The sequence below is a fragment of the Cervus elaphus genome, chromosome 13 (assembly GCF_910594005.1).
Source record: "Cervus elaphus chromosome 13, mCerEla1.1, whole genome shotgun sequence".
NCBI lineage: Eukaryota > Metazoa > Chordata > Mammalia > Artiodactyla > Cervidae > Cervus > Cervus elaphus.
Window position 1 is genome coordinate 69,639,172 of NC_057827.1, and position 23,290 is coordinate 69,662,461.

At 40.0% G+C, this 23,290-nt stretch overlaps 1 protein-coding gene across 7 annotated transcripts in view; it reads left to right on the forward strand.

The window, feature by feature from the left end:
* Positions 1–23,290, forward strand: part of MARK3 (microtubule affinity regulating kinase 3) — a 101,747-nt gene that overhangs the window by 15,101 nt on the left and 63,356 nt on the right. For all 7 annotated transcript variants that reach the window (XM_043921253.1, XM_043921246.1, XM_043921248.1 and 4 more), the window contains exons 2-3: positions 7,093–7,284; positions 21,674–21,727. In XM_043921253.1, coding sequence (XP_043777188.1) covers positions 7,093–7,284; positions 21,674–21,727 — 246 coding nt within the window. The remainder of the gene's footprint in view (positions 1–7,092; positions 7,285–21,673; positions 21,728–23,290) is intronic.

The following is a 23,290-nucleotide window of genomic DNA, read 5'->3' on the forward strand; positions in this document are numbered from 1 at the left end:
ATAAAGAACCAACCTGCCAATGCAGGAGACGCGAGAGACACAGGTTTGATGCCTGGGTTCCATAGAGTAGGAAATGGCAACCTGCTCCAGTATTTTTTTTTCCTTTGTATTTTATATTGGTGTATAGCTGATAACAACGTTGTGATAGTTTCGGGTGGACAGCAGAGGGACTCAGCGATTAATATACATGTATCCATTCCCCCCCCAAACTCCCCTCCCATCTAAGCTGCCACATCACATTGAGCAGAGTTCCGATTGTGCTATACAGTAAGTCCTTGTTGGTTATCCTTTTTTTTTTTTTTTTGAAATTAAATGTCCACTTTTAAATGATGGGTATATCTAAGAAGCCATAACAAGGAAAATTAGAAAATATTTGTAACAGAATAAAAATGAGAAGAGAATTTAGCAGAATTTGTTGCATGCAGATGAAACTGATTGATGCAGTTAAGTACAACAGGGAATCTTGAATAAGGTATGAAAACAAATAATGGACATTAGCATAAAATTTTGTGAAATTTGAACAAAATCTATACTTTGGTTAATACAGTACCATGTTAATTTCCTGTTTTGTTTCTTTTTAACAACATAGTATTTCTTTGTATTCTCAGAATTGGATTAAAAGTTTTAAACCTCATTCAAATTTTTTTTTAAGTCACTAAGATAATAAACTTTCTAGACTTTTAGTAGTAACTACTTCAGTATTCCTGCTTAGAAAATTCCATGGATAGAGGAGCCTGGAGGGCTACAGTCCATGGGGTTGCACAGAGTCAGACAGATTGAGCGACTGAACACACACCCACTATTCCATTTTATATATATGTTTTGTTGATGGACATTTAGGTGGCTTCTGTGCTGCAGTGAACATTAGGGTTTTTTGATGATAACCATTCTGATTGGTGTGAGGTGATAGCTTTTTGTAGTTTCTATAGCTCTTCTACATGTAGACACATTTTTAAAGAAGAACTAATATGTATAACAAAATGGAGTGCATGCCTCATTCACTCTTTTTATTGCTTCTTTCTTCAATATTGGTATGGCACCTGGGACAGATTAGTAGTGCTTTGGCTAAAAGTAACTAACTTATACCGTGACTTAACCAAGTAAGGGTTTATTTGTCTCACAAAACAAGTCTAGACAGCCTCTAGCTTTGGTTCAGCAATTCAATATTGTTGGAGTTGGTGGTTTTTAAAAATATTTTTATCTTCTCTCTCATGTTTCAGACCTGCAGCTACAGGGTGACTTACAGAGCTGTAGCTCTTGTGGTTTCATTCAAGGCAGCAGAAGGGAGGAAGAGGCCGTATTAATTAGAGTACTTGTCTGAGAAACAGTTTTTCCAGGACCACCCAGTAGATTTTCACTAATGAGAACTGACCAGAACTAAGCCATGTGCTACCTCCAGCTACAGGGAAGTTTGGGAAAACAAGAATTTCACTGGCCGTGTTTCCTCCCCAAATTCACGTCTGGCTTCTGTTAGATAAGAAGGGAGGTATGGATGTTGAGTAGATACCTACAGTATTTGCTCCATTCCTTAATATTACCTAGCAGCTTAAATATTTTGCATTAAACAGAAACTTTAGTTTGAAAATGAACACTTTATGAATTTGTTAATACTCTTTTATCTTTGCCTTGATTCTGCATAATTTTTAGTAGCACTGCCCATGTTCTAGTTTTCTTGGTGGATAAAGTGGTTCAGCTCAATTCCCTGAGAGAAAGATCTGGACTCTTTTACTCTTTAATAAAGATTAAATTAAACAGCTTTGAGTGCCTGTTGGGTTTTTAGTGCTTCCACAAAAAGTGGCTACTATTATGTCACTTTTTGTTGTCACCTTAGGGAGAAAAAAATTTTTGGATAAATTGGCTAATAGTGCAATAATTTAGTTATTTGCTAAAACGCTAGGAAATTTTTTCTTCTTTGGGGCTACTGATGGATGCATGGGGAAGATGGAAGCCAAGTAGAATCAAAAATGCAGTTTAATTTGCTTCTGTTCTGAGAATTTTTTAGTTAAACACCTTAGATTTTAAAATTTAAGGAATTTATCAAACTAAATATTCTGAGTTTAACTCTATTGGAATTCAGCAAACATCAGCTATTTTAATCTGTTATATGAGTTTATACACTTGTGGGACAATACAGTTTTCTTTTTGGGTTTGTGTTATTATTTATTTGCATGAGGGTGTATTACGTAGGCTGGGTTATGCTGTGGTAACATACATGACCAAAATCTTAGTGGCTTAACATTGACTCCATGAAGCCTGATCTTCATTTCCAGGCCATTTGGTCCTATGACCCTCACTTTTTGGACAGTATTCTAAATTCAGGAGAACAGAAGAACACAGGGCTAGAGTCGAGCACTGTCAATAAATACTTCAGCATGAAAATGGCATGTTCACTTTCACTCATATCTCATTGGCCACACTTGGGCAAATGACTGTGGAACCTCAAGTTGAGTGAGTTTGTCTCTCTAGGAAGTGAGTGTAGCGTGGTGGGTAAGTGTCTACAGCAAAGTAGCAAGATAGAGGTAGATACAAGCAAAGTACATTGGGAGTCCACAGAAAAGGCAGTTCTGCTGGGATGCAGGGAGAGTCAGGGAAGATTGCTTAAAGATGGTGACAAATGACTCAAGCATACGGGAATGAGTAGGATTTTCTTAGGTTTGAATGGAAGAAAGGGCACTCAGACTGAGGGAGGCTCACGCTAGAGAATGGTGGCTGACACAGCAGCCGAGGAGCAGTGGGTTAGGTCAGAGGACCTTGCCTTCAGTCAGTGTCCGTGCAGCAACAGTGTATTGCACGGCCACCATAGCGGGCGCTGTTAGTTCCTGGGAGTATCTGATGATGAACAGAACAGACGCATCTCTGTTCTCCTGTAGGGTACGTGCTAGTGGGTGTAGTCCCAGGGAGTTCGTTTGGGGGGGCAGTTGTTTGTGTTTTGTTTTTTTAATGTTTTGGCCTTGCTTCATGCAGCATGTGGGATCTTAGTTCTCTGACCAGGGATGGATCTGGGCCCCCTGCCATGGAAGCGCAGGGTCTTAACCACTGGACCGCCTGAGAAGTCTCAGGATTTATTTTTTTATTATAAGTAGCTTGGAGAGTAAGCAAAGGTATAAACTTCATGCTTATGAATTTTAAGGTTCTTCTAATGTTTCTATTTTACATGTAGTAGAAGACAGTTGATTTGTGCAAAAGTTAATATTTTGTCTACTATGCTGCACTCCAGAAAATTAATTTTATGTAAACTAATAAATGCATGAAGGGTTGAATTTGTGAACATATAAATTAATAAAAGTGTATGTTTGCATTTAAAAAGCTTTTATAACCAAAATTTTGAATAGTAGTTTAATTTTAATAACTGTTTTCATTGCATAAATAGTAAAACACTTGACGTACACCTCATGGTTACAGGGACTTTGTTTTATGTACTGCTGGGTTTCTGACACTCAGAACAATGCCCAGCTCATAATTATATAAAATCTATTATACATTATCATTCAATAAGTATTTGATTAGAAGAAAGAAATTTGGGAGATAAAAATTTCTTGTAATTTAACCATCTGAATGCTACAGTGATTAGTGTTTTGATATCATTTATTTAGTCATTCCAATATTTGTTAAGGCTTCCCTGTGGCTCAGTTGGTAAAGAATCTGCCTGCAGTGCAGGAGACCCAGGTTTGATCCCTGGGTCAGGAAGATCCCCCTGGAGAAGTAGATGGCAAACCTCTCCAGTATCCTTGCCTGGAAAATCACATGTACAGAGAAGCCTGGTGGGCTGCTTTCCATGGGGTCACAAAGAGTTGGGCACGATTGAGCAACTAACACTTTTCACTTTCCAGTGTTTAAGTACCTGTTACATATGTCAACTACTTTTCTAAGATACAGGAATAGGAAATTACTGTCCTTGTTTTTATGAAACTTATGTCTAGTTTGGAAATAAGCATATCTCGAACATGTTTACCAAAATTCTCTTAAAACTGTACTTTGTTGTTGTTCAGTCTCTAACTTGTGTCTGACTCTTTGTGACCCCATGGACTGCAGCATGCCAGGCTTTCCTGTCCTTCGCTATCTCCCAGAGTTTTCTGTAAACTCATGTCCATTGAATCGGTGATGCCATCTAACCATCTCATCCTCTCCTGCCCCCTTCTCCTGCTCTCAATCTTTCCCAGAATCAGGGTCTTTTTTTACCATGAGTCGACTCTTCACATCAGGTGGCCAAAGCATTGGAGCTTCAGCATCAAGTCCTTCCAGTGAATATTCAGGGTTGATTTCCTTCTAAAAAAACCCATAGCTTTGACTAGACAGACCTTTGTCAGCAAAGTGATGTCTCTGCTTTTTAATGTGCTGTCTAGGTTTGTCATAGCTTTCCTTCCAAGAAGCAGACATCTTTTAATTTTATGGTTGCAGTCACCATCTGCAGTGATTTTTGGAGCCCAGGAAAGAAAATCTGTTACTGCTTCCACTTTTTTCCCTTCTATTTGCCATGAAGTGACTGGATGCCATGATCTTTGTATTTTGAATGTTGAGTTTTAAACCAGCTTTTTCACTCCTCTTTCACCCTAATGAAGAGGCTCTTTAGTTCCTCTTGCTTTCTGCCATTAGAGTGATATCATCTGCGTATCTGAGGTTGTTGTTGTTTCTGCCTGCAATCTTGATTCCAACTTATGATTCATCCAGCCTGGCATTTCGCATGATGTACTCTGCATATAAGTTAAATAAGCAGGGTGACAGTATATAGCCTTGACGTACTCCTTGTCGTATTCCTTTCCCAATTTTGAACCAGTCAGTTGTTCCCTGTAAGGTTTTAAATAGCTGTTGCTTCTTGATCTGCATACAGATAGCTTTCTCAGGAGGCAGGTAAGGTAGTCTAGTATTCCCAGCTCTTTAAGAATTTTGCACGGTTTATTGTGATCCACACAGTCAGAAGCTTTAGCCTAGTCAATGAAGCATAATAGGTGTTTTTCTGGGATTCTGTTGCTTTTTCTGTGATCCAGCAGATGCTGGCATTTGATTGCTGGTTCCTCTGCTTTTTCTAAATCCAGCTTGTACACCTGGAAGTTCTCGGTTTACATACTGTTGAAGCCTAGCTTGAAGGGTTTTGAGCATTACCTTGCTAGCCTGTGAAATGAGTGCAGTTGTACACAATGTACATTCTTTGGCACTGCCCTTCTTTGGGATTGGAATGAAAACTGACCTTTTCCAGTTCTGTGGCCACTGCTGGGTTTTTCAAATTTGCCAGCATATTGGGTGCAGCACTTTAACAGCATCATCTTTGAGGATCTTTCAGTAGCTCAGCTAGAATTCCATCACCTCCACTGGCTTTGTTTGTCGTAGTGCTTCCTGAGGCCCATTTAACTTCACACTCCAGGATGTCTGGCTCTAGGCGAGTGATCACACCATCATGGTTAGCCTGGTCATTAAGACCTTTTTTGTACAGTTCTGGGTATTCTTGCCATCTCTTCTAAGTCTCCTGCTTCTGTTAGGTCCTTGCCATTCTGTCCTTTATCGTGCCCATCCTTGCATGAAATGTCCCCTTGATATGTCCAGTTTTCTTGAAGAGATCTCTAGTCTTTCCCATTCCATTGTTTTCCACTACTACTTTGCATTGTTCATTGAAGGTCTTACCTCTCCTTGCTATTCCTCGTTTGTAATGGGCTATTTTCCCAAAATTCTCATTTGAAAATTAGAATCTTTTTGGTACAGGAATAAAGTTGTTTAGATTTGCAACCAGTTTGTAAAAGTCTTTTTAACTTAAAATAGAAGAAAACCTATCTCAAAACTTGGTACAGAAGGGACAAAGATTTACTTAGAGGAATATAAAACCGTAGATGGAAATTAACGTGGACATTCTGAAAAGGATATCTTTTGTGGAATTCAGAGGTTGATGGCACAAATTCTTAAGCTTTCACTGTAAAATATAGGTTTGTTTTTGGTTTGGTTTTTTTTCATTTTTCCTTGATAAGAATGTGTTACCAAGTGTAGTTTCTTATGTTTATCACCTAGAATCAGGCTTGTTTTGACCTACAGGTAGAGAGAGAACATGAGAAACAAGGGACGTTTTCCTGGACAAAAAGCTAGAAAGGAGAAAGGAATGAAGTGCTTGAAAGTGTCCTGAGAGGGAGAGGAAGCTGTTAGTGGTCATGAGAGGTAGGCAGTGAGGTGTGGCAGCCTTTGAGCGTGTGGGGAGAGAGGACGCACTAGGCAGCTGGTCGCTTATGCATGCAGAGCTGTCCTCATCAGGCATTGGTAACTCAAGCACCTTTCTATTTAATGTGGTTAAAGGCATTTATGATTTGTTTTGCCTTTTTGGAGTATGTTGAATACTGTATTCATCTGTTCAACAAATGTTTATCAAGGGCTTTAGAGTCTGGCACACGTCTTAAAAATCATTGTTAGCAGCATAGTTTAGAAAGAAGTTGGGAATCCATATTCTCTTTGGATTTCTCACTAGTGATTTGGTGGTGAATAAATCTCAAGATATCCTCATCTGGTGAATGGTGATGTTGCCTGTTCTACCTGTATCATAAGGTGTGTTAAGTAAAATATGTGCTGGTATATTTAATAGCATGTGGGAAAGTTAAGTTCTTTATGACTGTAAGGCAGTCTTCTTTCTCCTATTTTATGGTATAGCCACATACAGAAAATAATCTCATCTATCTGAACACCCAGTTGAAGCTCAAGACTGATATTTCTCTTCTCAGCATTTTATTTTCCTCATGAGTTTATATCACGTGGGGGCTTCCCTGGTAGCTCAGACGGTAAAGCGTCTGCCTACAGTGTGGGAGACCCGGGTTATATCCCTGGGTCGGGAAGATCCCCTGGAGAAGGAAATGGCAACCCACTCCAGTATTCTTGCCTGGAAAATGCCATGGACCGAGAAGCCTGAGGGGCTACAGTCCATGGGGTCGCAAAGAGTCAGACACAACTGAGCAACTTCGCTTCTTCACTTTGTATCACGTGGGCAAGTCCCCATAAAGTGCCGTATGTATTGGGATTAAAATTAAAGCAGTGATGTTTTGTTCCTTCAACTAGAGACTCTTAAACCTTGTCAACTACTGTGGGTTCCTGATTTCCTACCCTTTGTTGTCTGTTTTATTGTAGCACACATCACATGGAGATGGGCGGCAAGAAGTTACCTCTCGCTCTGGGCGCTCTGGAGCACGGTGTAGAAACTCTATAGCTTCCTGTGCAGATGAACAGCCTCACATTGGAAACTACAGGCTGTTAAAAACTATCGGCAAGGGGAATTTTGCAAAAGTGAAGTTGGCAAGACACATCCTTACAGGCAGAGAGGTAAGTAACAAATTATGCTTGATTTCTGTTAATACACTTTTCTGTTTATTGCCATGTGAGAGAAAGAGGGACACAGTGTATATATTTGGGCTTTCTGTAAGCTAATTAAACATTTTTTAAGAACAGGAAGCTTATATATTAATTATCCTGGGAGTTCTTTTACTTTCTCATTTCTTTACCTGTTGTAAAGATTACATATTGAGTGTTTGAATGATCTTTGCCTTTATAAAGAGGTAGCATTCTTTTTCAGTGGTAATTGTCTAACACCACAGTAAAAATGTTTAACTTCATTACAAGCTCATGGTACTTGCAAAAATCAAGTGTTGACTGTTTTTATAAATTTATCCTCAAGAAGCTTCTTCATCTCCCCAAACATTTATCTCATAGCTTATGTTTGATAGGTTATTATGTAGAAAGGCACATGCTTTCCTAATTTTTGTTATATTTGCTTTCTGCTCAACCACATTCCATGTTTATCAAAGACACTTCCATTAAAACTGCTCCTGAATTAAGCCCCTCCTCACATTGGCTTTGGGCAGCACAGAGCTGTTTTGGTGTCTGGGTTCTGGCTGCACTGGGTCTTGTGGAGGCGCGGGCCGTTTGCTGGCGTGCAGGCTCTTCAGCTGTGGCGCAGAGGCTGAGTTGCTCTGTGGCACATGGGGTCCTAGTTTCCCAACCAGCGATCAAACTTGTGACCTCAGTGGATTCTTAACCACTGGACCACCAGGAAAGTCCCTGTTCTGCTTTTTTTTTTTTACATAGTTTCTTGGATTTGGATCTTTGTACCTGCTGTTTCTTGCCTAAAATACACTTCATCCTTTTGTATTGGAATCACTTCTTGGGGAGAGTAGTGATTGACAGACTCCCTTTCCCCGGGCATGGCACTCATGATAAAAATCATGATACTTTCCCCCTAGATAGCATTTACCATTACGGTTATGTAAGTAATATGTTTTACTATTATAATTACAATTATGTTGCAAATTGCTTATTTATCTGTCTTTCCGCTCTAATCTATAGGGAAGACGTCAGCACAACCATATTTGGCACATATTAGGTACTTGTTGTTTAGTCGATAAGTTGTGTCTGACTCTTTTGACTCCATGGACTGTAATGCCCAGGCTCCTCTGTCCATGGGGTTTTCCAGGCAGTGGGTTTTCCTGGAGTGGATTGCTTTTTCCTTCTCCAGGGAATCTTCCCAGACCAGGAATCAAACCTGCATCACCTGCATTGACAGATGGATTCTTTACCACTGAGCCACCAGGGAAGCCTTAGTAAATTTTTTTAAAAAACTTTATTTTGTATTGGTATATAGGCGATTAACAAGTAGTGTTGTGATAGTTTCAGGTGGACAGCGAAGGGACTCAGCCATACATATCCATGTATCCATTCTCCCCCTGTACTTAATAAATATTTACTGAATGAACTTAATGTTACTTTTGAAGGCAACTGTAAAGAAATGATTCCCGTGTGGCAGAGGCTCCTGATACGTGTGCCAAGGCAGTGTTAAGATGTCCTGAGGCCTGCAGTCCACTGTGCAAGGGCCTGCTGGAGCAGGACCCACCCTGGGTTTTGCCCTACAAATATTCTAACTTCCTCTGTGTTCTGAGACCTGAAGAAGGTTGTGCATCATTGGTCTATTCTAACGGGAGTCTTAAGTAAAGACTGTAACTGAAAATTTGCCTCTTCACGTTTCATCTCAATTTTAGTGACAGTTCCCTGGTTAAGACTCCATAGGGATGCCGGGACTGCTTTTGGAATCAGTAAATAGCATGAGTTGATGGAGCTTTGTTTGCTGCCCTAGATCCAAACTTTTTGAAATAAGGAACAGAACCTCTGAGTTTATTTACCCCAACCAGTTTTAGGTGGTTACTTGGCCAGTTTCCTTATATAGATAGAGATGGTGGGTTAAAAGACGAGTGAGACAGATAGACCTTTTCCCCTTTAACATAACATATGTGTGCTGCAGTTAGACTTATGATGTTTACATCTAGTATGTTCTCTCCAGAAATGCTTGAATTTGACTAGATAGTGGCTAACTTAAAACACTTTTTTTTTGAGGTCTGGAAAAAATTGATTTTACTTTTTTCCCCCCATATTGTAGGTCTTACCCAGAATCATGTAAAATATAAACGTTACAGAAATTCATTATGTAGAAAATAAAATTCCTGAAACTTTCTCCCAGAGGATCACTTTCAGCAGTTTGGTATACATTACCACAGTTTTTTATATACACAGTAACTTTTTGTTTATTTTAACAAGAAAGGACATAATGGTAGTTTTCCCTAGCAAGTGGTCGATCACGTCTTGGTCATGTCTGGATGTTGGTGCTTCTAGATCTGACGCGCACTGTTTAATGGGATGTTGCCTCTTCTGGTGTGTGCTGGCGCCATGGTTTACCTGTATTGATGGGCCTTGAGTGGCTTCTGATTTCTTTGCTATTACAAACATCTGCACTAAATGTCATTACACATAACTTTCTGTCCTTTATTAAGAGTGTTTCTGTAGGATAAATTCCTAGATGTCTGGAAATCCTGGGTCAGAGGGAATGTGAGACTGTAGTTTGTTGCTGTTCAGGCGGTAAGTCGTGTCTGACTCTTTGCAGCCCCATGGACTGCAGCATGCCAGGCTTCTCTGTCCTCCACTGACTCACAGTTTGCTCAGGTTCATGTCCATTGAATTAGTGGTGCTGTCTAACCGTCTCATTCTCTGCCACCTCCTTCTCCTTTTGCCTTCAATCTTTGCCAGCATCAGGGTCTTTTCCAGTGAGTCAGCTCTTGGCATCAAGTGGCCAAAGTATTGAAGCTTCACCATCACCATCAGTCCTTCCAATGAATATTCAGGGTTGATTTCTTTTAGGAGTGATTGATTTGTCTCCTTGAAGTCCAAGGGACTCTCAAGAGTCTTCTCCAACACCACAGTTCAGAAGCATCGATTCTTTGGCGCGCAGCCTTTATGGTCCAGCTCTCACATCTGTACATGACTATGGGAAAAATCATAGCTTTAACTATATGGACCTTTTGTTAGCAAAGTGATGTTTCTGCATTTTAATACTGTAATAGGTACTGCTAAATTGGTTTTGAGAGAATGTGTACTGTTTTATTAGCCTACCAAAATGAATGAGAGTGCCTATTTTTCTACACCCTTGCTAACACTATAGATAATTTTTGTCTATCAGATAAACAAAAAAATGATATTTTTTAAAAGAGATTGCTTTTTCATGATAGCTACTTAGATTTATGATATTTTCATATCTTGGTGTTATTTATATTTTCTTTTTAAAATAAGCTTCCTGTTGTATATACTTTATCTGTGTTTCTTTTCTCTTTTAATCTTAGTGATGTAAACCTTTTATGTGTTTTTAGACATTGGTCTGATCTGTCTGGGTTTCATGTCTTGGTGAGAACAGTTTACTTTTTTCCCAGATTGTAAACATTCTGCTTTTTTCTTTAAATCCTGCTGTGACTGGTATTTGAATGTTTAGTTGTGACTTTCTGTGTATTTTGGAGGATTAGTGTGAGGTTTAGAGTCTTAACTTTTTCTCCCCTATTTATGTGCATTACTGTTTTCCCAGGGTCATCAGTTCTTTCCCCCGATTGTTAAATTCCCTTCTGTTTCTCTGATTTAATTCATTTAGCTTTATACCCAGTCATGGTGTTCTTATTATTGCAGCTTTTGATTGATTTGTTGGAGTAGGTTAAAGTCCCCTGCTGATTATTCTTACTTCTTAAGAGTTTCATTGATCTTCTCACCATTTACTCTATCAGATGAATTTTTATTTCATTCCACTTTTTTTGGCGGGGGTGGGGGGGGGTGGCATACCATGTGGCATAAGGGATCCTCGTTCCCCACTAGGGATTGAATCTGCACCCTGCATTGGGAATGTGGTGGAGTCTTAACCACTGGCCCACCAAAGAATTCCTTGTACAGGTCTTTATGTGAGCATAAATGTTAATTTCTTTATTAATCCAGGAGTGGGATTGCTGGGTCATATGGTAAAAAACTGGTTTTTTTAGACAGTTGATTTTATTATAGGTTTATTATAGTATATATTATATTACAGGTTTATTATAATATTCCTCATAGATCAAAAGAAACCTAAAAACTGTAGTTATTGTATTTTTATCACTTGGTACTGTTCTGCGGTCAGCCCATTGAAAATGAAAGTTTTTCCATCAGCATTCTCTTGCGCTTTTATGGAAAGGTGATGTGTCTTTCCTATTGAGGTACTAAGACCTCTAAAGAAAACCCAGAGTGCTCCAGGAGGTGATTTTGGTAATTCATTCAGTCAGTAGATGATAAAGAGTTATTATATGGTATGTTAAGAGACATCAAACCAGTCAATCCTAAAGGAAATCAATCTTGAATATTCTTTGGAAAGACTGATGCTGAAGCTCCAATACTTTGGCCACCTGATGCAAAGAGCTGACTCATTAGAAAAGACCCCGATGCTGGGAAAAGATTGAAGACAGGAGAAGGGGATTACAGAGAATGAGATGGTTGGATGGCATCGCCGACTCAATGGACATGAGTTTGAGCAAGTCTGGGAGATGGTGAAGGACAAGGGAGCCTGGCGTGCTGCAGTTCATGGGGTCTTTAGTTCCCTGACCAGGGGTTGAACTAGTACCCCCCTGCAGTGAAAGTGTGGATTCCTAACCACTGGACTACCAGGGAATTCCTTGGAGTTCTAATTAATCAGAGATTGGAAGCCTTGAAAAGGGCCTTGATTTATATGATTTTTTATTGTGCCATACGGCTTGTAGGATCTTAGTTCTGTGACCAGGGATTGAACCTGGGCCCTGGCAGTGAAAGTGCTGAGACCTAACCACTGGACCACCAGTGAATTCTCAAGAGCCTTGATTTTTTAAAGTTTTTGTGTTTGTTTTCTATCTGTTTCTGTTTTGCTTTCTGGGAGATGTCTGCATCTTCCAGTCTTTCTCTGAAATGGGTGTGAGTTCCTGTGGGTGTCCTCCTCCTCCCCCCAGCTCGCTCTTGTTCTCTGGTTATTTGTCTTTATAGTGTCCAGTTCTGGTATCAGTGCTGTTTCTTCTGTTAAATCCCTGAGGATGGTATAAAGCATTATTCTTTTTGTTGCTCTTGTTCCCTACATTGTTTCTCTTTTCGCTGGGATTCTTTCTTGGTGTCTTTCTTAAGAGACTTCATTTGGAACCTGGTAAGTCTTGGTTGTCTGTCTGTCTTAGGTGGAACCTTAAGAAGCTGATCGGAAGCTGGGTTCCCATGCATAGAATATGTTTGACCACTTTCGTTCGGGAGTTGTCCAGTGCTGTTGTTGGAGGACCCAGGTGTCTCTGCCATCTCTTCTCTGGGACCCTTCTGTTCTCTCGATTAAGGACCCTCTGCTCCGCTTGGGAGGCTCAGTGGTCTGGCCCCTCCTCAGTGGCAGTCTGACACCTGATCCCCCTTTTCCTCTCCAGGCCTCACTCCTGCCCTCTCCTGTCTGTGACTCAGTCCAGAGCCTTTTTTCTGGAATCGGTGGTCATTGGTTGGGCTGAGGAGCAGCAGCGTTCTTTATGCAGACTTTTGACTTTGAAATTAGCCCGGCAGCTCCTGTCACCTGGAACCTCCATTCCAAGCTGTGGTGGGAATCACATTGTTTCTGGTTATAGTGTTCCTCCACCCTCTCTCCTTTAGAAAGTTACTGAAATATATTTCCCACTGTTGCCTTCTCAAGTTGTTACTGCACTTTTGTGATTGTATGCTTTTACTGTCAGCCTGTGTCCTCTCTCCTACACTAGAGGAGGAACCAGAGAGGAGCGAGAGGAAAAAAGATTGCAGTCTTGAACCTCATTTGTCCTCGGCCTATTTTTCAACATACTTTTGGCCCTGATTTTGTATGCTGATTTTTTTCCCTTCAGAATTTTATCCTTAACAATTTTCCCCAATGCGCATAATCATAAATTGTAGGTTTCAGTCGTTATATGCAGTTTCATTGATTTGAATAGTAGTTTTCAAATTTTTTAATCTCACAATTCCATTAAACTTTTTAAATTGAGGACTCAAAACAAGTTTTTGTTTATATGAGTTACATTTTTTGCTGTTTACTGTTTTAGAAGTTAACACTAAGAAACTTTAAATATATATTAATTTATTAAAAATAATAGACCTTTTACTTGTTCATATAAACATAGTTTTATGTAAAATGACTTATTTTCCAAAACAAATTACAAAGAAGAATGACATTATAGTCATTCTTATAGTTTTATATTATAGTCATTCTTTTAGTTTTCATTTTTTGCAGTTCACTTTAATATCTCATTTAATAGAAGGTAGCTGTATTTTTTTACTCCAGTACTCTTGCCTGGAAAATCCCATGGACGGAGGAGCCTGGTAGGCTGCAGTCCATGGGGTCGCTAGGAGTCGGACACGACTGAACTACTTCACTTTCACTTTTTACTTTCATGCATTGGGAAAGGAAATGGCAACCCATTCCAGTATTCTTGCCTGGAGAATCCCAGGGACGGGGGCTACCGTCTATGCGGTTGCACAGAGTCGGACACGACTGAAGTGACTTAGCAGCAGCAGCAGCTATATTTTTATGTCTCTTCTGCATTCAGACAATTTTGGTATGTGGTTCTGGTTGAAGTGCATGAAGAAAATCTGGCCACACTCAGATAAGCAGCAAACAAAGAAAGGAGGACTTCATTATCTGTCTCAGGTGGTTCCAGGTATTACCCTTTGCTGCTCTGTTAAAACTCAGTAAGTAGTTGTTACTGGGATGGGGGCAGTGATTAATAGAATGTTTCTTCAAAACAGCTGTTGACACACAAAAAGAATATTTTGAACAGTTTGCTTTTATTGGAAATAATAGTAGCAGATTTGGAGATAAGTGAGCAGAATGGTAAAAGATAGCATTAGTAGTCTAATATAACTAAAAAGCATAAAGATGATAGTGGTTTATTATGGAGTATTTATAGTTAATGTGCAGAGAAAGAAAAAAAACTTCACATAAACCTAGTTCCTACAAATTGAAAAGCACTTAATTACATAATTGTGACACTTTTTTATTGTGATAAAATATACATGACATAAAACTTAGCATTTTAGCCATGTTTAAGTATGCAGCTCAGTGGCATTAAGTACATTTATATTGTTTGCAACCATCACCACTGTCCATCTTCAGCACAGACCCACTAGTCAATCTCATTATTCGCAAATTCCATATTTGCAAATGTACATACTCTCCAAAATTTGTTTGCAATCCCTAAATCAATACCAGCAGTGCTTTTGCAGTCTTTTTTGGCCATGCATAGAGCAGTGAAAAGTTTGAATTGCTTTATGTGTGTTTCCTCTGCTGAGGTCCAACAGGTAACACTTGGCCTCCTTTCAGCTTTCATACTATAAACAAATGCCTGTTTTGTGGTTATTTAGTCCATATTTTCCACATTTTTTGTGCATTTTGATGGTGATTTTGCTATTTAAAATGACCCCCACCTGTAGGGCTGAGGTAACTAGCCAGTGTTTCTAAGGGCAAAGGCTGTGAGTACCTTATAGAGAAAATATATTTGTTAGATAAGCTTCATTCAGGCATGAGTTAGATAGTGCTATTCAGTGTTAATAAATCAATAACATACAGTAAATGAGATGTCCTTAGGCAGAAACATAAAACAAGGTTATGTATGGGTCAGTTGATGAAAATGTTATGACCAGGGGCTCACAGGAACCTCTTTTCTCCTAGAAACAGTGGTTCAGTATCCACTAATTCAGTGTTCACAGTGAATTTATAGAATGGAATTACCATGAATAATGTGAATCAGCTGTCTTTTTTTTGAAATAAGAGGAGGCTTAATTGTTACCGATGTTTTCTTGTGACAGCAGATACATGGAAAGGAATATTAGGAAAGATTGAAGGCAGGAGGAGAAGGGGACAACAGGATGAGATGGCTGGATGGCATCACCGACTCCATGGATATGAGTTTGAGTAACTCCAGGAGTTGGTGATGACAGGGAGGCCTGGCGTGCTGCGATTCATGGGGTCGCAAAGAGTCGGATGTGACTGAACTGAACTCAAGTGTCTTAGTCTTGAAAACATTTTCAAGAGTGGAGGAATCAGAAGCACACTGAGAGCTCTTTACATGAGGTGTGTGGACTTGGCTGGCTTAGCTTCACGGTGGCTGGGATGAAAGTTGGCCTTTCACTGGGACCTTCATTTACACAGCATTGCTTTGTTTTCTCTCGTCAATGAAGTTTTTCCTGGGTTGTATCCTTCCTTGAGCACACTCTGGGCTTGTGTGTGCCTCTTGATTTCTGTCTCCCAGAAATTGCTTCAGGTCTCTTGTTTGCTGCTGCTACTTCTCCCATTCTCTTTGCTTTTTTTTTTTTTAATCGTTTTGTTTTTATTGTTTAATTGGACTGTCAGATGGGAGAAGAGAGAATGCACATGATTAGTGCGCCATCTTTAACTGAGAGTACTCACTATGGGTACGAGAGTCTTGTAATCAAACGGGGGTCTCCTGCTTGCAGGTGGGTTCTTTACCAACTGAGCTATCAGGGAAGCCCTTTAGTTATTTTTATTCAAGTTAATTATATCTTATACAGTTTAAAGAATCAGTGCTTGTTTTTTTTTTAATGTTCCTTGGCCCTGCCCCAATTCCCTAATCTCCTCTAAGATGGCCTCTTTCAGCCTTTTAAACTGATCTTTAGGTTTTATTCTTAATTATTTTTCAATTCTGGGCATCATTAACTATTGACTTTTCAACTGTAGTTTTTTAGTCATCACTGACTTTAAAAAAATTAACTCCATATTGAAATATAGTGCACACATCCAGAAAAAAATTAAGTGTTTGTAAAACCATGACCCAGAGCAAAAATACACCATGATCAGAACCCCAGAAGTCCTCCCTTCCACCTCCTTCTAATCATTTCACTTTCTTCCCCCTGAGATAACCACTATAATGACTTCTAAAACCCCACGGATTATTCTGTTTGTTTTCCTCTTAAAACTATGGGTCGTACAGTGTTTATTAATTTGTGTGCGTCTTTTACTCTGCCTTGTGCTCGTGACATTCACTCATTGTGTTGTGTGCCGTTAGGGTTTACTTTGGAGTTGATAGGCTTGTTCTCCATTGCTGTGGACTGAATTGAGTCCCCCAGAATTCAGATGTAAAAACTTGTTTGCAGATAGAGCCTTTGTGGAAATAATTAGATTAAATTAGGTCATAAGGGTAGGCACCTGATCTGATAGGATTAGTGTGCTTACAAGAGACACCAGAGAGCTTGCTTGCTTTTTCCGCCTTGTAAGGACACAGTGAGAAGGTGAGCACATGCTCGCCAAGAGGAACTGCCTGTGCTGGCACCCCGATCTCTGACGTCACGTCCAGCTTCCCAGACTGTGAGAAAATAAATTTCTGCTCTTTAAGCCACCCTGTCTGTGGTATTTTTGCTGTGACAGCCTGAGCTGACTAATATGCCATTCTTCTGGATTGCTGTGTCCTTTTAAAGGACTTGGGAGTCTTTTTTCCCCTGCTCTTCTAGTAGTTGTAATGCTTTAACGCCCGTCGGGAGCAGGGTGTAAGGCTCCTTTGGTCAGTAGTTAATTGACAGGAACTGGAAGATAAGGATTTTTCTCCAGTGGGTTTTTGCCACAGGTTTGTTGGACTCTCTTGATTTGAGGAATGTTGAGGGAAGCCTTTCTTACATGTGAGCTCTCTTTTATTCCTATTTTGTAATTTTCCACTTTGCTTCAGGCATCAGGGGAACACATGGAATTTCCCGGAACTTTACACAAGTGGCAGGGACACTTCTGTTTCCTTGCCTAGTGAACCCCTGTGGCTTTTGTTGTGCAGGCGTGCGCTCACCTGCGAGCACACCCATACACACACACCCTCTACAACCTCGGGAATGACTGAGTGGTCTGTTGGGTCCGCATCTTTCTCAGGCGCCTAGTGATGCCACACAGTTGCCTCGAGGTCGGAGCTCTTCTCCTGGCTCCAGCTCTGGGCCTAAGTTATTTTGGTAGTTGAGTCATCCCAGCAGGGAACTGGAAGGAAGAAGGGATTAGGAGCTTCCCCTTCAGCTTTCATTGCCACACATACATACATCGTGTTAAATGAGGACACTTGCTTTTGATAGAGCCTCTCTTCCACAGTGAGATTTAGCTGAATGCAACGTATTTTGAACTGTTTTTGCTTTAGATACTATTTGAACAGCTGCTGCTGCTGCTAAGTCACTTCAGTCGTGTCCGACTCTGTTTGACACTATGGACAGCAGCCCACCAGGCTCCTCTGTCCAGGGGAGTCTCCAGGCAAGAATACTGGAGTGGGTTGCCATTTCCTTCTCCCATTTGAACAACAGTACTTGAAAATGAAAATGTATATTAACAGAATCAGAATGGAATCTCTAGAAGGTAGATACTGAGCAGAGGCAGAAGAAATGAGAAACAAGGGGCCTCTGAGGAGAACAGAAATTGAACTGGAAAGACAGCATTTATGGTGGATTTGGACCTGAGAAGAAGGAAGAAAGCAGGATTGCGGCCAGAACAGTGTTATCGAAGGGGTTTCTTTGGGAATGGGCAGATCCAAGTATACCACATAAAATTACTTATGAAAGGAAAGTTTGTGGGGTTTTTTGGCCACGCCACATGGCATGTGGGATGTTATTTCCCTGACCAGGAATCGAACCCATGCCCCTGCAGTGGAAGTGCAGAGTCTTAGCCACTGGACTGTTGAGGAAGTGCCTTGACTTTAAAATAATGTAATTTTAAAACCGCACTGATGTTTGCTAAAATATCAGAAACCCTGTTCTTCACTGTTCTGTCTCCATCTGTGATGTGTCTGTGGTTACTGATGTGAGTGTTCAAGGCCCCGGGTCACCGCAGTAAGCATTGACTGCTTCCTGTGTACAGGTTGTGTGCTGGGGCTATAATAGGATGTTCTCTCCCCAGCTGAGGTACACTCACGGTGGTCATTGTTTGCATACGTCAGAAGCCAGTATTTCCTTTTCCTTTATTTAGTTTCCATCAAGTAGCTTCCATCAAGACTTAAATTTTCCAAATACAAAATTAGAATTTCGACTTTGTTTTTCCAATCGTGTGCACTCATTAACTCTCCCCTCCTCCACCAATTCTGATTTTTTTTCCTCCCAGGCAGGGGTAAAGGGGTGATGGGTTTCTTCCACTCCAGGGTCAGACTCACTGGATGCCTTTCTTTAGCTCATTAGGAGGCGAACAGATTCCTAGCAAGTAATCAAATATATGGGCAGATGAAGGCTTTAAACCAAGTTAAGCAGTTTTTTTAAAAAGCATTAATTTGAGTAGTACAGGGTTTTTTGAAGTAGGAATGTGGACCCCTGTAGGTGTTCTGAGATCCTTTTAATGGGGGTCTGCAAAATCAAAACTGTTTCGGTAATACCGTTAAGACATTATTTGCTTCTTTCATTCTTTTCCACAAGTGTAAAGTAGAATTTTCCAGAAGCGGTGTGACATGTGATATAATGACCGATTGACTACAGGAGGACATGTGAGAATTTTGGTAAAATGTTATTTATATTAACATGCAGTAGACTTTCTCAGTTTTTATTGTGATAACGTGCACATAGTATACAATGTAGTGACTGTTTTAAAATGTGTGTTTCGGCCGCACTAAACACACGCACACATCCCTAATGTTGGGCAGCCATCACCACGGTTCATCTCCTGAACTCTTTATCTTGTGAAACTGAAGCTGTATCCATTTAAGTCGCCACTCCCTCTTCTCCCCAGCCCCTGGCAACCAATGTTCTGCTTTCTATCTCTGTGCTTTTGAATATTCTAGGAACCTCATATGAGTGAAAGTATACAGTATTTGTCTTTTTGCTGTTGATGTTGTTTAGTTGCTAAGTTGTGTCCGACTCTTTGCTACCCCATGGACTGTAGCCCACCAGGCTCCTCTGTCCATGGAATTTCCCAAGCAAGAATACTGGAGTGGATTGCCAATTCTTTCTCCAGGGAATCTTCCTGATCCAGGGATCGAACACACATCTCCTGCGGCTCCTGCATTGCAGGATTCTTTACTGCTGAGCCAGCGAGGAAGCCCAAATATTGATAGATACAACCTGTATTTGGTTCAGCATAATCTTTAAGAATATAAAAGGGATCAAAAAGTGCAAGAACTGCTGACAAAGAATCTTTCATTCTTTGTTCTGAGGGACACGTGGTAGGAACACAGCCTTGTTGGTTTGGGGTGAGATCCTGGACCTCAGGTGTAAAGCTAGGTTAATTATGTATGTTCCCTAGTTCATGGTACAGACTCTATTCGCCTGTGTCCCCTTCTGTCCCCTGTCGTCACCCCACCCCCCCCTTCTTGCTGTCTGTAGTCCCTAGTTTTGGATATCCATTGTTGCTCAGTCACTAAGTCATGTCTAACTCTTTGCGATCCCATGGACTTGAGCTTGCCAGGCTTCCATGTCCTTCACTGTCACCCGGATTTTGCTCAACTCGTGTCTATAGAGTCGGCGATGCCATCTAACCATTTCATCCTCTGCCACCCCCTTCTCGTCCTGCCCTCAGTCTTTGCCAATATGAGGTTCTTTTGGAATGAGTCAGCTCTTTGCATCAGGTGGGCAAAATATTGGAGCTTCAGCATCTGTTGTTCCAATGAATATTCAGGGTTGATTTCCTGTAGGATTGACTGGTTTGATCTCGTTGCTGTTCAAGAAACTCTCAAGAGTCTTCTCCAGCATCATAGTTCGAGAGCACCAGGTCTTTGGCGCTGAGCCCTCTTTATGGTCCAGTTCTCACGTCCCTCCATGACTGCTGGAAAACCACAGTTTTGACGATATGGACTTTGGTTGATAAAGTGATGTCTCTACTTTTTAAAATACTGTCTAGTTTGTCATTGCTTTTTTTCCAGGGAGCAAGCGTCTTTTAGTTTCATGACTGCAGTCACCATCCACAATGATTTTAGAGCCCAGGAAAAGAAAATCTGTCACTGTTTCCACTTTTCCCATCTGTTGGTAATGAAGTGATGCCATGATCTTAGCTTTTCGAATATTGAGTTTTAAGCCAGATTTTTCACTCTCCTCTTTCGTCTTCATCAGGAGGCTCCTCTTCACTTTCTGCCATTAGAATGGTATCATTTGCATTTCTGAGGTTGTTGATACTTCTGGCAGTCTTGATTCCAGCTTGTGATTGAGCCATCCCAGCATTTTGCATGGTGTACTCTGCATATAAGTTAAATAAGCAGGGTGACAGTATATAGGTTGGACATAATCCTTTCCCAAATTTGAACCAGTTTATTGTTCCATGTTCCATTCTGTTGCCTCTTGACTTGCATACAGGTTCCTCAGGAGGCAGGTGACGTGGTCTGGTTTTCCCATCTCTTTAAGAATTTTCCAGTTTGTTGGGATCCACAGTAAAAGGCTTTGGTGTAGTCAGTAAAGCAGAAGTAGATGTTTTTCTGGAACTCTCTTGTTTTTTCTGTGAGCCGACGGATGTTGGCAATTTAATCTCTGGTTCCTCTGCCTTTTCTAAATCCACCTTGAACATCTGAAAGTTCTTGGTTCACATACTTTTGAAGCCTCACTTGAACAATTTTGAGCATTACTTTGCTAGCATGTGAGATGAGTGCAGCTGTGTGGCAGTTTGAACATTCTTTGCGTTGCCTTTCTTTTGGATTGGAATGAAAACTGACCTTTTCTAGTCCCATGGCCACTGCTGAGTTTTCCAAATGTGCTGGCATATTGAGTGCAGCACTTTAATGGTATTATGTTTTAGGGTTTGAAATAGCTCAGCTGGAATTCGATTTGGATCCCAAATTAGATAAAAATGATGAATAATATTTTCATTATATAATCTCTCCCCTTGTGGCGTGGTTTCTGGGAGTTTTTTTCCCCCTTGTCTGTTTAAATGTAAAATGTTGTACCCATATTTGTATGAAGCCCCTCTTGTCAATTATAAAATATTTATAAAATGTTAAATAATTGTAACTAGTTGAGTTTTAAGTTTTTAAGGTTTGTTTAAGTGCTTGTTTTTCAGCAGTGTCTCCTGTCTGGGTGTTCACAAAACTGTTACCAGTTAATCTGTGATTACCAAATTCTTGGGCTTCCCTGATAGCTCAGTTGGTAAAGAATCTGCCTGCAATGCAGGAGACCCTGGTTGGATTCTTGGGTCAGGAAGATCCGCTAGAGAAGGGATAGGCTACCCACTCCACTGTTCTTGGACTTCCCTTGTAGCTCAGCTGGTAGAGAATTTGCCTGCAATGCAGGAGACCTGGGCTCGATCCCTGGGTTGGGAAGATCACCTGAAGAAGGGAAAGGCTACCCACTCCAGTATTCTGGCCTGGAGAATTCCATGGACTGTATAGTCCATGTGGTCTCACAGAGTTGGACATGAATGAGTGACTTTCACACCAAATTATTAAAATCCATAAATATTTATTAATTTATTTTTTTCTAGGTTGCAATAAAAATAATTGACAAAACTCAGTTGAATCCAACAAGTCTACAAAAGGTAAGATTGGTCCAACAGACGGTATTTTTTTAAAAAATGATTTTCAGTGCTAATCGCCATCTAATTTGTCCATTAATTACCTGTACTGTAATTTTTATTGTGTTTAGTACACAGTAAAGCTTCCTCTTCCTCAGATGAATACTACTTAAATATAATATTGTTTAAATGCAGTATTGTTCGATTTTTTTCCTTCCTTTCCAGTTGAAGATAATGATTTTTAAAATGTACTTAATAGCACAAACTGAAGGCTGTACTTTCAAATTGAATATTCTAAATATTGACTAGAATAGAATTATAAAAAGACAGAAAAACGTATTTTCATGTAATTAGTCTTATGCAGAGTTATACATCTTTTACAGCTAATACTGTGGTCTTTTTTCAAGTCAGCACTTTAGCTTTATTAAACTATCACTATATGTCTACTTAAGGAGTGATGATTAATTCATATGAAAGGAAAAAAGTAAAACTGAACTGATAGTTGAAAACTTGTTTGTAATACACTGCTGCCATTTGTATTATCTGGTGTGCTCAGAGGTTCTCAGCATGCTGCATGTTAAAATCACCTGGGCCTCTTTTCAAGGTCCTCATGGCCCTTGGGAAGATGTCCTTGCTCAGGCAGGGCCTGGTCACAGGTATTTCACTGGTGCATCAGTGAGTGATTAGCACTCTTCATGAAAACATCCCTCTAGTCCTTTTTAGTTTTGCAAAGCCTTTATGCATTCTTCATTAGATTTCTAGACTTGGCCTGTGGTAGCTGGAAGGTACGGAGACCTAGAAATAAGAACAGGAAGTCCTCTGCCACTTAACTGAATGTCTCACTTGACCTTGAGTTAGTCACTTAACTTTCTGACATTGGGTTTCTCATCTTTAAAAACAGAGATAATTTCACTAAGTGAAGTAAGTCAGAGAAAGACAAGTACCATATGATCTCACTTATATGTGGAATCTAAAAAACAAAACAAACAAAACAGAAACAGACTTACAGAGAGCAAAAACTGTTGGTTGCCAGAGGGGAATTGAGTGAAATAGGTAAGAAAGACTTAAGTGGTAAAAACTTCTAGTTATGAAGTAAACAAGTCATGGGGATATAACGTATAGCTTAAGGAACGAAGTCAATAATGTGGTGATAATTTTATATGGTGACAGGTGGTTATTGGACTTACAATGGTGATCATTTCATAATGTATTTGATTGTCAGGTCACTATGTTGTATACCTGAAGCAAGCATAATATTGTATGTCAACTAAACTTCAGTTGAAAATAAAAAAAATAATCAAATGGAGATTTAATCTTTTCATGATGGATTATATCCATGAAATAACACATATAAAAGAGTTTTGTATACTACAAAGCAATGTGTAAGGTATTTTAAGTGTAATGCCTTATGTACATTTCTAATGTAGTTCCAATGGTTATTTTCCATTTACATCATGATTTTGAAATCCTGTCCTTGAGGGGTGGGGTAGAGGTTGAGGTGGGAAGTGAGGTAGATTTTATCTTGCACTGAAAATGTTATTTAAACAAGTGGTTCTACAGGACATAGTGGGCTTTAAGGATTTTCAG